This window comes from Sinocyclocheilus rhinocerous, unplaced genomic scaffold, assembly GCF_001515625.1.
Source record: "Sinocyclocheilus rhinocerous isolate Xijiao unplaced genomic scaffold, SAMN03320098_v1.1 scaffold507, whole genome shotgun sequence".
NCBI lineage: Eukaryota > Metazoa > Chordata > Actinopteri > Cypriniformes > Cyprinidae > Sinocyclocheilus > Sinocyclocheilus rhinocerous.
Window position 1 is genome coordinate 142425 of NW_015649561.1, and position 14160 is coordinate 156584.

The 14160-nt window shown below is 37.1% G+C and overlaps 3 protein-coding genes across 3 annotated transcripts in view; all 3 read right to left on the minus strand.

The window, feature by feature from the left end:
* Positions 1–9312, minus strand: part of LOC107710618 (arf-GAP domain and FG repeat-containing protein 1-like) — a 14738-nt gene extending 5426 nt beyond the window's left edge. Inside the window, exons 1-8 of the mRNA XM_016515435.1 lie at positions 8950–9312; positions 5046–5139; positions 4849–4964; positions 2596–2740; positions 2313–2469; positions 1645–1761; positions 358–499; positions 174–250 (exon numbers count right to left, since the gene is read on the minus strand). Of these exons, the coding sequence (XP_016370921.1) occupies positions 174–250; positions 358–499; positions 1645–1761; positions 2313–2469; positions 2596–2740; positions 4849–4964; positions 5046–5139; positions 8950–9116 (1015 nt within the window). The 5' untranslated portion in view covers positions 9117–9312. The remainder of the gene's footprint in view (positions 1–173; positions 251–357; positions 500–1644; positions 1762–2312; positions 2470–2595; positions 2741–4848; positions 4965–5045; positions 5140–8949) is intronic.
* Positions 9313–10569: 1257 nt separating this feature from the next.
* On the minus strand, positions 10570–11784 carry LOC107710589 (probable flap endonuclease 1 homolog). Its single transcript, XM_016515402.1, has 4 exons — positions 11764–11784; positions 11206–11390; positions 10919–11060; positions 10570–10838 (listed from the first exon to the last, which is right to left on the minus strand). Exons 1-4 carry the CDS (start codon positions 11782–11784, stop codon positions 10782–10784), a joined length of 405 nt encoding a protein of 134 aa, XP_016370888.1. The 3' UTR covers positions 10570–10781.
* LOC107710602 (probable flap endonuclease 1 homolog) overlaps positions 11582–14160 on the minus strand; it is a 6075-nt gene continuing 3496 nt past the window's right edge. The window contains exons 7-11 of the mRNA XM_016515414.1: positions 13105–13165; positions 12705–12836; positions 12256–12401; positions 11969–12110; positions 11582–11888 (exon numbers count right to left, since the gene is read on the minus strand). Coding sequence (XP_016370900.1) covers positions 11832–11888; positions 11969–12110; positions 12256–12401; positions 12705–12836; positions 13105–13165 — 538 coding nt within the window. The 3' untranslated portion in view covers positions 11582–11831. The remainder of the gene's footprint in view (positions 11889–11968; positions 12111–12255; positions 12402–12704; positions 12837–13104; positions 13166–14160) is intronic.

Genomic DNA, 14160 nt, shown 5'->3' on the forward strand with positions numbered 1-14160 from the left:
CGTTCATGCCAGACTGGGGAGAGAGGTGTTGTAATAATGTAAAATATGTGAAAAATAATGTGTTTTTCGGACAACCTAGTATGAGAGCCTGTTCTAGTACACCCCCAAAACAAAATCAAGACTTTGTAAAAGAGCATAATAGGACCCCTTTAAAAGAATCTTAAAAGCTCCACCTGCAAAACCCTGTTGCATGTTGGGTAGTCCCGGGTGAGCTGGAGGTGCAGCAGCTCCTGGGACGCCTCCAAACACACTTTGGTAGCACATGCACACACAAAAAGATATACATGAGCACACAAAAAAGATTAAAGCCTAAAAAGTAAGGTGGATTGTGCAGCAAGTAATACAGTAATCTCGCACCCTTGTACGCTTCCACTTGTAACGGTTGAACCGAGGGCACTGTCAAGCTCGGCCAGGGCAGCGTAACGGTCCTTTGTTGATAAACTGCTCTGAGGCGGGGCAGGAGCCATACTGGGTAGTGGAGGAATGGACATGCCTCCACCTGAATGGCAAAAATTATCTTTAGCCTAAATTTATTCAAGTCTTATTGGATTAATAAACACATAAGGGTCAACAACAAAACAATTTTCACAATAAAAAAAACCAAGATATATTGATAAAGGATGTACTCTTTGTATTCATGTTGGTTTGTTATTATGGCTTTTATACCATTTTCAAGATAATGACGTGGTATTACCATCAATTAATACATATTTACTATTAAATAATAATATCTAATATCTATTAAATATTGTACCAAAAACTTAAAAAAACTTGTTGCCTGGGCAATTAACTAATATACTAAAATAACTTAAACACAAAGTTACATAGAAATATAAAAACAATAATAAAAAGGAAAGCACATAACAACCATTACTCAAATTAAAACGAAGACTGAAAACACAAAGTTCATTCAAAATGTTAATAAATACTGTAATAGTATATAAATAATACTTAAACAACACAATTTACTTTTTAATGCGAGTTGCTCCACATGACATTAACAACCTGAATTAAGCTAGCCTTATCACACAGTTCTGCAGGGATCCTCTCTAGGATGTACAGTATTTTCCTATTTTATGCTTAATTTATGTTAATTCATTAATTTTTTACCCATGTACTTTGGTCGCACCACATGACTTTTGGTTCTAACAAAAGTTTTTCAAATATTAATACGCAGGTTTGTTTCAATATTTTCCCCCCTAGGAAATTTTAAGTTAAGATCATGTCAAACCACTTAATAATGTTTTCTTTTCAAGACTTAATTCTTTTATTGATTTTTGAAATTTATTACTTCTTCATTATAATACCAGGACAGTTGTATCACCCTGACATTTCTGACTTTATGCCCCCAGAATGAATTTTAATTCAGAAATTAAAAACATGCTCATTAGAGAAGAGGTGTTTGAAGTCATTCTATGTATGAACTGCATTTTAAATAAATCAATAGATGAAGATTAAAAAAAATAAGAGTCAATTCACTGACCCATCCTCTTCCTTAAATGACTGGTACATTACTGTTAAAGTAAGACAACAGCAACAACAGCACAGATGTGATATTTAGCCGATTACATTCTGTAACAGCCATGACAGGAAATGGAAATACCCGTGAGCATAACACACAATGGATTGGGCAGGGTGTGGTACCTGTGTGGGTTTGTTGAAGAGAAGGTTTTGAGGGGGGTGATGTGCCAAAATGTGACGGTACACTGGCGTTTCCAAAGGAATCAAAATTGGCAAAGTCTGTGGTGGAATTATTTTGTGCTACAGATGGCACAGGGTGAACAAAATACATGAATGAACAGGACTGATGAGGAAAATTAAGTGACAGAGTGAAATCATGGTTCTGACATAAATTTAGGCAACCAAAAGCAAAACAGTGAGCTGACTGACATCATATACAAATGGTTGAAGAGTAGGATAGTTGACATCACGACATGTCAAGCAGTGACATTTAAAAGGATTGTTCATCCAAAAATGAAAATTCTGTCTTCATTTACCATTCATTTTAATTCTGTCTACATTTGTCACATACGAACTGCTTTTATACCTATAATGAAAATAATTTTCCCCAGCCCACATCATTTTTTTTTGTGTTACTTAGAAGAACGCAAGCCATACAGGTTTGGGACAACATGAGGGTGAGCAAATGAAGACCATTTTCATTTTTGGGTGAACTTTACCTTTAAATGAATGACAGAAAGCTATTAATAGTGGTGAAACAATTAAAGGAACTTGTTACCAGCCACAGCATCTAAATAAGCTCTTCAACCTTATACATAAATTAGAGCTGTCGATCTATTAAAAATTGTTACCTGAGGGCCTGTTAAAATGTGCAAAATTAGCAAAGTTTGAGGAGCTGGCAGTTTGAGCTTGAGGGGCAGCAAAAATATCTCCACCCAAGTCAGAGAGGAGGTCAAACTTCTTCTCCTGGCCTGCAGACTGGGCCTGAACACGACTGGTCACTGGGGACTGAGAGAGAAATGCGGGGGAGTCATGAAGAGGAAAACAGGGCATAACCTGGTTTTGCGACGAAGAACTGACTGTTTTGTGGTTCCAAACGAAGGTACAAATGTAAAGGTGGTTGTGCGGCGTTACCTGGTTGGATGGAGTCTTGGTAAGGTGCAGGGTTTTGAGGGGCTGGGGAAGAACCTCTGGGGTGCTACTGGTACTGCTAGCAGATGAACCAGATATTGAGGCCTGCACAGAGGCGATCACCTTGGCTTGTTCTGGGGGAACATACCTGCAAATGATGGTGGCACAATAATAGAGCTGTCAATTTGCAGGCCAACCTGGAAGGCTAATTTGCCACGGGCACCCTGAGGATTTTCAAATGAGTTTTGTAGAATAGAGATTTTTGATTTATGAGTAAAATAAGGTCTGTGACTGGTTAACATGACTTCAAGAGCTTTGTTCTATAACATAATTTGCAGTCATACACTACCATTCAAAAGTTTGGGGTCAGTAAGACTTCTTTTTATGTTTTCTCTTATGCTCATCAAGGCTGCATTTAACTGTAACAAATACAGTAAAACATTACCATTGTGCAATACTGTTATAATTTAATTACTGTCTTTTTTTAAATAATTTGAACATTTTATTTATTCATGTGTTGGCAATGCTGGATTTTCAGTAGTCATCACTCCAGTCTTCGGTGTCACATGATCCCTCAGAAATCATTCTAATATGCTGATTTGGCAACTCCTGTAAACAGTTGTACCACTTTATATTTTTGTGAAAAATTGATGAATAAAAAGTGCAAAAGAGTTCAGATTTTATTTATAACAAATATTTTGTAAGATTATAAATGTCTTTATTCTATTTACAGCTTGCCTTCATGGAAAATTGACTCTAAATTCATTAACAGTAAATCAGCAAATGTGTTAGGTGCCAATATTTTATGTTATACATTTTTTGTCAAAATTATTCCCTGGCGCTTCAGGTCTGTCAGATGGCAGATAGTGTTCCTGCTAAAATGTGGATTTAGAGTTCTTTTTAGCATATATTGGGACTAGGGATGTAACGATTACCGGTTTGATGATAAATCATGATAAAATTCCCCACGGTTAGTATTACCGTTTCATCTTTTAATTATCATTAAAACCGTATTAGATTACCGCGATTTGAACAACTCGCGATAAATAAATACTGTCCAGCATAAAGCACAGTTTTAAGTAACAGTCTCACGTGCGTACAGCACGCAGAGTAGTTTCGTTTTGAGTGAAAACAGGGCGGAAAAGCTGGGAGGTTTTAAAAGCGTGCTAAGGGAATTATACAAATGAATATATGAATGAATTAATTATATGAATGTACCTCTGATGGTTCTGACTGTCTTCAGAAAAGAATCGATGGCATTTTGTTTTTATAATCGCTCCATGTAATACCTGAAGGAAGGGTTCTTAATCGCAATACTGCTTTGTCCACGGAAGTTACGGGAAACAGCTCTAATTCTGCTTTTCCATAAGCGCCACCTGCTGTCAGCAAATGAATTTACAGAGACTTACATTTACATTCAGCCTGTGTGCAGTTTCTGTCTGGACAAAAACGGACCGAATTTGCATGCCCTGCTGTAGATTTTGACCGGTCGATGAAAAACAAGCTTATGTGGATTCTACACATTTAAACAATTCAGATAAGCTATCTAGAATTATTTATGGAGCAGATAAAAAACATATATTCATTTATTAATCAATTATCATTTTGACATATCTTTTCTTTATTTAAAGGCTGAAATGTGAGGTTTACCCTTTTATTAAACTTTTTCAAAGCTTTATTTGAACATTTTGATTTACATTAGATATTTCAACATGCTATTAAACTGTTGACAGTCAAGTTGCCATTTAAAATCCGAACATCATTGGTAATGTTATTGTTTTAGTGATTATGCAAACAAAAAGTAATTTTATTTGTTGTTTGTTAATTTTTAAATATACAACTTGGTGAAGTGATTTATGTGTCGGTACTTTTTTAACACTTCCAGCACATTTTAACAATACCGTGATAATACTGAAAACCGTGATAATTTTGGTCACTATAACCGTGATAAGAAATTTTCATACCGTTACATCCCTAATTGGGACAAGAGAGTACAGCCTTGGTAATTTAGTGTAGTTTCCTGATTCTACAAAGGATGTTGGGGTTTCAAATCAGAATTGACTGAATAATTTATTTGAGAACCTCTGTATAAAATTGAACAGCTTTATAGCACTACAATAACGCCAGCTAAAGCGATGAAACTGCATAATCTCAGAAGCATTTGTCTCATCAGACACGTGTACAAAGCAAAAAGCAACATGCTACACAAAAACACACAACACAAAAGAAGGATGGATCTGACCAGAGACTCCTTACCATCTTTTCTTCTCATATTTCTCCTGAAGAAACTCTTTGACTTTCTGAGGTTCACGGAAATCTGGGACCACGGAGCTCTTGTCATCATACAACCCCAGCCAGATGTGCTTGCAGACCTGAGCACACAAAAAAAGAGAGATTGAACTTCAGTATGTGTATATATTGTAATGTGCACTTTGTGTAAAAGCGTGTAGTACCTCATTGCTGTGTTTTTGTAAGAACTCGATTTCCTGTTGGGCGAAAGTTGTCATAGAGATGGACTTCACTCTGTGTGGAGGGTTGAGGCCTCGTCTGGGGTACAAATCAGATGACATAAACATCACAGATTTGTCACGGCACAGATAATACTAAACTTCGAGAGCCCTACTTCTACCACTCATACATTATTAGTGGTGCTTATATTTGTTATTCTTCTAGACAATCTTTCTTCGCACTTTAAGCACAAATGATACCTCAAAACATATTCTTTTTTTTTCCAAGAGAGATTTTCTATAACGTTTCTAAATGTTCAGGCTTAAGATATTTGTTGTAAGTCTAGCATTATTATTTGTTGATTTTCGGCATTGTTAGTTAATAACTAAATTATACATAATATTAACATATAAAATACGTTTAAAATCGTATAATACATTTAAAAAATACATTGAAAAGTGTGACAAGCCACCAAGAAGCCAAGTAGAGCCAAGCAATCAGCCCGGACCCCATAAAATCAATATATCACATGCCAAGGCTGTATAAATGAACCATGAGGGTGGGCTCTTTTGACACAAGTTGTGTACTGAAGCACCGTTAAGACCCCTAAGGCTTTGTTTGGGGTCTCTGGGGGCCCCTGTCCTATTTAGTTGTATCTCAGCACCAGAATATCATAAAGACACTTAAATAAGGGGTGACTTTGAATTGTCTTAGAATTGTAAATTGAGGCTCATTGAGGATCTTTTAACTTAGGACCCAAAACTGACGCTCTGCGTGGAGTCCCAAAGCCCTCTGGGGGCCCCTGTCTTATTTAGTCACATCACTGAACCAGAATTTCATGAAGACACTAACACTGAGGCTGGCTTTTTTGTCTTAGGACCCCAGATTGGGGCCCTCCGTGGGCCCATGCAGACCCTTGTGGGCCCCTTTCATATTTAGTCATATCTCGGCACCAGAATGTCATAAAGACACTGACATCGGGGGGTGAGGACCCTAAACTGACGCTCTGCGTGGAGCCCCAAAGCCCTCTGGGGGCCCCTGTCTTATTTAATCACATCACTGCACAAGAATTTCATGAAGACACTGACATTGAGGGTGACTTTTTTGCCTTAGGACCAGGGGTTAAATTGGGATTTGTTATGTGGGGGGGGGGTGGCTCTATGGTATTGAGCATATACAGGTGCATCTCAATAAATTAGAATGTCGTGGAAAAGTTCATTTATTTCAGTAATTCAACTCAAATTGTGAAACTCGTGTATTAAATAAATTCAATGCACACTGACTGAAGTAGTTTAAGTCTTTGGTTCTTTTAATTGTGATGATTTTGGCTCACATTTAACAAAAACCCACCAACTCACTATCTCAACAAATTAGAATACTCCATAAGACCAATAAAAAAAAACATTTTTAATGAATTGTTGGCCTTCTGGAAAGTATGTTAATTTACTGTACATGTACTCAATACTTGGTAGGAGCTCCTTTTGCTTTAATTACCGCCTCAATTCGGCGTGGCATGGAGGGGATCAGTTTGTGGCACTGCTGAGGTGGTATGGAAGCCCAGGTTTCTTTGACAGTGGCCTTCAGCTCATCTGCATTTTTTGGTCTCTTGTTCCTCATTTTCCTCTTGACAATACCCCATAGATTCTCTATGGGGTTCAGGTCTGGTGAGTTTGCTGGCCAGTCAAGCACACCAACACCATGGTAATTTAACCAACTTTTGGTGCTTTTGACAGTGTGGGCAGTATATATATATATATATATATATATGTATGTAAGTGTGTGTGTGTGTGTTTTGTTTTTTTGCAAATATGATTTATTCTGAAGCAATATTCTCATCAGTTTTCTATCAGCTGTGACATAAATCTGCTGGGTTTTTTAAAAAATATTTTATCCAAGGGCATTTTTTTTTACCTTTATAGAGGGCATTTTCCTACTAATCTCATTAATACTTTCATTTCAAATTCTTAAATTTTTATCATAAATTCAATTATAATAATGTGATTATCTATACGTTATCAAATTAAATCATTTACACTGAAAAATACAACTGTATTAAATAATAATATGAGATTATTTTAAATATTTTTTAATATAAAAGCTAGAAATAATGGTGGTTTTCAACGAAATTAAAACGCCAGTAGGTGCCAGTAGTGAGCGTTTAATGAGTGAATCATTGAGTCATTCATTCAAACGATTCGTTCAAACGGCAGATTCATCAGATGTTTATGCATGGGCTAATGAAACTTTGACTCAACCGATTCGTTCAAAACACGGAATCGGCTTGTTGCTGTGAGATGCGCTGTTTGCGCCTACAATGTAAGTGACCTAATATTATTGTATTTGCTTATTGAACTGTTTATAGAACTATTAAACAGTCGTAATGGTGAAAACGTTGTGTGATGTTGCCTAACTAACTGTATTTTAAATATAAAAACTTTCCATTTTGAATTTTTAGCCAGTAGGTGCCAGTAGTGAGCGTTTAATGAGTGAATCATTGAGTTGTTCATTCAAACCATTCGTTCAAACGGCAGATTCGTCAGATGTTTATACAAGGGCTAATGAAACTTTCACTCAACCGATTCGTTCAAAACACGGAATCAATCAGTAATGAATCGGCTGGTTGCTGTGAGATGCGCTGTGTTTCTGCCTAAAATGTACGTGACCTAATATTATTGTATTTGCTTATTGAACTGTTTAAACAGACGTAATGATGAAAACGTTGTGTGATGTTGCCTAACTAACTATATTTTAAATATAAAAACTTTCCATTATGAATTTTTACCTCAGCATGCTGAGTTTTTGTGGTGCGCGTTTTGATTTCCCCTGGAGAGGCTGCGTGAGCTTCGCATCAGCAGCGCAACCTTATACTGTCAATAGATGCATTATATACAGTAGCTATATCCACTATTCGCCACTTACTCTAAATGTAATAAAATCAGAATAATACTTGCGTTTTGGTGTTTACATAGCTATTTTTGGTTACTGATGTTTTACTCATGTTACTTGTCTGGCGTTAATGTCGAGCCCTGGAGTCTAACTTAGGTGCCGGGGCTCAGCCCCGGATGGCCCCGGCCCAATTTAAACCCTGCTTAGGACCCTAAATTGAGGCCCTGTGTGGAGCCCCAATACCCTCTGGGGGGCCCATGGAGATCTCGGCACCAGAATGTCATAAAGACACTGACATCAAGGGTTGGCCTCTTTTAACTTAGGACCCTAAACTGAGGCCCTGCGTGGAGCCCCAAAGCCCTCTGGGGGCCTCTGTCTAATTTAGTCACATCACTGCACCAGAATTTCATGAAGACACTGACATTAAGGGTGGCTTTTTTGTCTTAGGACCCTAGAATGGGGCTCTGCGTGGAGCCCCAAAGCCCTCTGGGGCCCCCAAGAAAATAATAGTTGTCCCCTGTTGTATCTCAGTACCAAAATGGCTCTTCTGACTGGCAAGTGAACTAAGAGCCCATGTGCACTGACAGGGGCCCCAAACTCAGTACCACAATATCATACAGACATTTTCACATGTGGCACTGTCTGTAAGTTCAAAACCACTCACATTTTCTTCAGTGCATCCAGTTATCAACATAATCTATGCATGTAGTGTTTAAACATGGGTGTGTCACACGTTGATACAATACTTTCTGAACACACACTCACAACCAGCACCAACGTCACACTGTCTTATTTGAATAGGAGCCTGTCCTATTTGAAAAGTTCGGCTGCTCTGGCCCTGAATCTCGTGCTATTTTTGTGAAAGCTGATGTTATGATGATGTTAGAAAGGCAGCTGGGACACTTTCTGCAGATGATCTCTCAGATGGGAGGGGTTGTTAGGCGCCTGCCCGTACAGACTCTTGGGGGAAAACAAGTTAATACACCATCTGTGTGAATATGAAGGGCCTCGTTAAAAACTTACAGTATTCCGGAACAGGTGGTGCACACAAACGAGCCCACTGTCATGTTGGCGTAGGTCGGGCCGCGCTGATCGCAATCAAAGCATTTCCTATTGGGAGGCAGGCTGGTCATCTCCCGAAGCATCTTCAAGTGTTTCTCCTCCTGTTTTCGTTTGGCACTCGCCGCCATCACGAAATAATAAAGCTGTCGAGTCTAGGGCAGGTGGAGCTGTGAGTTATTGGTAAATCTAGTGCATAAACACGCCCGGCAGCGCTGGAAAATCGTTCCACATAGGACAGCCAGGAATAACCATAAACGTCTGGTTCTTCACTGGACTGATGCGGAGCGCTATAGAGGCTGTACATGTCAATACTGCCACCTACTGCACCGGAGAGAAACGCCTCTGCTGGCACATGTTCCCGAAAGCTCTTTCAGAAACTTCAGACTCTTAGGAAACTGTTACAGCGATGGTAGAGTGCCTGGTGGTAATAGTTTGGTATTAAATGATTGCCATGTTATTTACATGGTACTCAAATGTACTTTGAACACAATTAAATTATAAGAGAGCTGAAAAGCCATGGTATCATGTCTAAAAAACAAGACAGTTCCTTAGTTGGTACGTTGTAGTTTGTGGATGTATCAAATACAAATACAAACATAAAGCACAAACTGCATCTGACACCAGAGTTAAGAGTAAGTTGATTAATAAGTAGGCCTATGTGAATGAGTGAGTGAGTTACTCACTTTGTGACAAAGTGAATGTTGTTTGTTTTTACAGTTGTACAATGAGCTGGTTTTTAGTTTTTTTTATATTTTTGCAAATTTAAAGTTGTTCAGCATTTTAAAAATTCTAATTTGAACACTTGAAATCCTAATTGTTCAGTGATTTAATGTTCTGCTAGTAAATGGCAAATTATAGGTTGTATATTATGAAGAACAGAAGTAAAATGCAGAACTGAAATATTTTGTATAGTATCAAATTAACACGTGAAATGAGTTTGAACTATTTTGGCAACGTTACAGCATTAAAGATGTTTCAACTGATGGTACAATTGGAACAAAGTCTTTATGAACTAAAAAAATATGAACTATTTATATGTTATTGATCATAATTTCTTAATTTGACAAATAAAAGGAATATCACATGAAAATTGTGTGTTTGTAATAGCTTTTGTGAAGAATTGTTCCAACTGTACTCTGTCTACAAGTGTTACTACTGCCTAATAAGTGTTACTGTTTATGGGTTATGGACTTATATTTTGGCCAGAAGCAACGGTTTAAAGTTAAAATGCTTTAGTGATGGATTAGTTACTTGTACTTCAAAAGACTGATTGACTGGTGTTGATTACTTGTAGAACATTGTGATGTTTTTTTATCAGCTGTTTGGACTCTCATTCTGATGGCACCCATTCACTGCAGAGGATCCAATGGTGAGCAGCTTATGTAATGCTACTGTAAATTTCTGTTCCGACAAGGAAACAAACTGATCTACATCATAGCCTGTGGGTGAGGAAATTTTCAGCTAATTTTCATGTTTGGCTGAACTATTAGTTACAACACAAACCACACTACTACTGCAACAATGAAACACAGTATACTTTTAGAATTAAAAAGAGGTTTACTGTAATTTAATACAGGCTCCCGAACATTTTTTGTAGGCTACATGATACAAAAAACATTAAAAATATATATTTTCTTGGCACTGGTTTTACATTATGTTGCCTTTGAACAAAATAAAAACTTTTTTTGCATCTAAAGCATCTAAAACAGATCCATGCCATTATACGTTTGACTCTTCGGTCCACATGATGGTTTGATCAATACTTTTAGATTCATGATTCAAAAGGGTCCTTCTTATTTAATTTTTGATCGCTTTCTCCCACTGGATGCTTCCACAGCTGCAGACACAGCCTAGATAAGGAAGATACGATTGTTTGTTACAATGTTCAAGCAAGCAATCAATTTACAAAACTTCTTAATTGATATCTGACCTTTCTCCTCCGTGTCGCAGGGAAAAATTCTTCAAGACGTGACTGTCTAGTTTGGCCCATTTTCTCATCCACCTCCCTCTGTTTTCTTCTGTTTAAGAGAGACTCACGAAACTTCTTCATGCGTCCCCGCACCCTTTCTTCCCTTAAAACAGCGAATATGGTCACATACCCAAAGAAAGGTTAAATGCACAACAAAAAAACTAATAATATTAAATAACGTCAGTTAATATCTCACTCTTGATCAAATAATGTCAGATACTAGTAAATACTAGAACACAGATATGTACTTCAAAGGCCTCTCTTTGCACAGGAACTGCACCAGACCCTCTTCATCAGGCTCACTCCAGACCAGGACAGGGTCGTCGACTTTTGGGGTTTCAAAAAACAGCTTACGGGCATCCTTGTATTGCCAGTTTGGAGGGATGGGGTGTGTCTGGAAGAAATGACAGCCAAAGTTGCCTTTTATTTTGAACTGCAGAGGATCCAATGGTGAGCAGCTTATGTAATGCTACTGTAAATTTCTGTTCCGACAAGGAAACAAACTGATCTACATCATAGCCTGTGGGTGAGGAAATTTTCAGCTAATTTTCATGTTTGGCTGAACTATTAGTTACAACACAAACCACACTACTACTGCAACAATGAAACACAGTATACTTTTAGAATTAAAAAGAGGTTTACTGTAATTTAATACAGGCTCCCGAACATTTTTTGTAGGCTACATGATACAAAAAACATTAAAAATATATATTTTCTTGGCACTGGTTTTACATTATGTTGCCTTTGAACAAAATAAAAACTTTTTTTGCATCTAAAGCATCTAAAACAGATCCATGCCATTATACGTTTGACTCTTCGGTCCACATGATGGTTTGATCAATACTTTTAGATTCATGATTCAAAAGGGTCCTTCTTATTTAATTTTTGATCGCTTTCTCCCACTGGATGCTTCCACAGCTGCAGACACAGCCTAGATAAGGAAGATACGATTGTTTGTTACAATGTTCAAGCAAGCAATCAATTTACAAAACTTCTTAATTGATATCTGACCTTTCTCCTCCGTGTCGCAGGGAAAAATTCTTCAAGACGTGACTGTCTAGTTTGGCCCATTTTCTCATCCACCTCCCTCTGTTTTCTTCTGTTTAAGAGAGACTCACGAAACTTCTTCATGCGTCCCCGCACCCTTTCTTCCCTTAAAACAGCGAATATGGTCACATACCCAAAGAAAGGTTAAATGCACAACAAAAAAACTAATAATATTAAATAACGTCAGTTAATATCTCACTCTTGATCAAATAATGTCAGATACTAGTAAATACTAGAACACAGATATGTACTTCAAAGGCCTCTCTTTGCACAGGAACTGCACCAGACCCTCTTCATCAGGCTCACTCCAGACCAGGACAGGGTCGTCGACTTTTGGGGTTTCAAAAAACAGCTTACGGGCATCCTTGTATTGCCAGTTTGGAGGGATGGGGTGTGTCTGGAAGAAATGACAGCCAAAGTTGCCTTTTATTTTGATGTATGTACAACCTGAACATTCTTCTGAACACCTATTTTTGTGTTCCACAGAAGACAGAAAATATGGTTTTAAAAGCAGTTGAGGGTGAACAAATGATGTCAAATCTATCAGAATGTCGCCTTCTACAGCCTTCTAAAGTCACGATGAAATCAAAAAGGATAGTTCAGATAGATTGATATACATCACGATAGAATACAAAAGACGAACACAATTCCTGCCAACTTCAGCTGTGCTTGATTTCTTTGGCTTTTTCTGAAAAAGCACCTTTCTGTTGACATGTTCCATCACACCCTCTATTGTATGATGTTGTTTAATAAGCTTCAGTGCTCGACTCGGTCCAAGACCCCCAATTTTATCGCAGTAGTCACAGCCCAGCAAGATACACAGGTCAACAAACTATGAAAGAGACACAGGAAGAAAATTAAGCAAATCAAGACATTATTAAAACTCCCGTTCTTTTGATTTTTGGGCTATTTTAACAATAACCATCTAATTCTAATGGTACTCAAATTCAAAATTAATTTACAGAATTTATTCCAATTTCATCAAGACATTTTAGATATGCATATTAGCAGCTATTGACATTCAGGCACTGGGATTTGTTTCAAAAATACAGAACAAGTGTCAGCAATCAAGTAAAAAGAAAGCAAGACATTGAAAATACCTCTTTATATGTCAGCTGTAGAGCTTCCAATAGCTTTGGTAAGGAGTACTCTGTGACCTCACTATGAAAGAAATGATTTAAGGACATAAAAGTGATAGTTATTGCTGTAAATATTGCTGTAATACACAATTAAACAGAAGGTCATTAATAAAGAGGTCCTTTATCTGTATGTCAATTTAACATGTCAGGAAACATGACTTTCCAAATATGTGTAGAAATTACTATTAATGCCTGTAATTCTGTAAATGTATATATTCAATATTACATAACTCAACATTAAATAGTATATGTATTACGTAATATTTGTAACAAATAATTTGGTTTGCAAAACGTGATATGATAAAAACAACAACCTTCATAATAATTATTAACATAACTAATAAAATATTCATTATTAATATTTTAACACGTAATAATATTATTACAATTACAAAGCATAATTTATTAAACAGGTTGTGAGGACAAATCCTGTGAGCCAGCCTGTAGATGGAATAAATGTCGCACACCATTCATGCCTTATGTTTTATATTTACATTTGCTTAAATCTTTGTTCATTTATTCATCTATATTAATTTTGTATATATTCATCCATCTTTCATGTACTATTTTGGGTATGCATGTAAGATAAAGTCATAGCAAATATCTGTAATTTGTAGCTGTATTTAAAAAAAGCATAGGTAGCACTTTATTTTAAGGTGTCCTTGTTACACGTTACATGTACTTACCATTATAATAACAATAAATTATGCATAATTACATGCAAATAACACTAAACCAAATCCTAATCCTAACCATGTAGTAATTGCATGATGTAGTTAATTAATATTACTCCGTACTTAAATGTATAAACCAAGCGGCAACCTCCCGCTCTCTCTCCTGAAGCCAACAAGGAAGTGACTTAAACTGTAATTCGTCAACTGGCCGCTAGAGGCCGCTGGCTGCAAAAGGGAGTCAAATCCCATAGACCCCCCATGTTAAAATACCTAACTTTACAGCAGAAAAAAACGTTTACAGCCTGGTTCAAAAAATGATTTTGGTCTATATAGCTAATTTTGC

Bases quoted from the DNA above. Each gene is read 5' to 3' on its own strand.
- LOC107710589 (XM_016515402.1), bottom strand. From the start codon at position 11,784: ATGTGGACCGAAGAGTCAAAC. The intron at 11,391-11,763 runs GTATAATGGCAT...GATCCTCTGCAG, and splicing joins TGTGGACCGAAGAGTCAAAC to TTCAAAATAAAAGGCAACTT. The intron at 10,839-10,918 runs GTCAGATATCAA...TTCCTTATCTAG, and splicing joins CTGCGACACGGAGGAGAAAG to GCTGTGTCTGCAGCTGTGGA.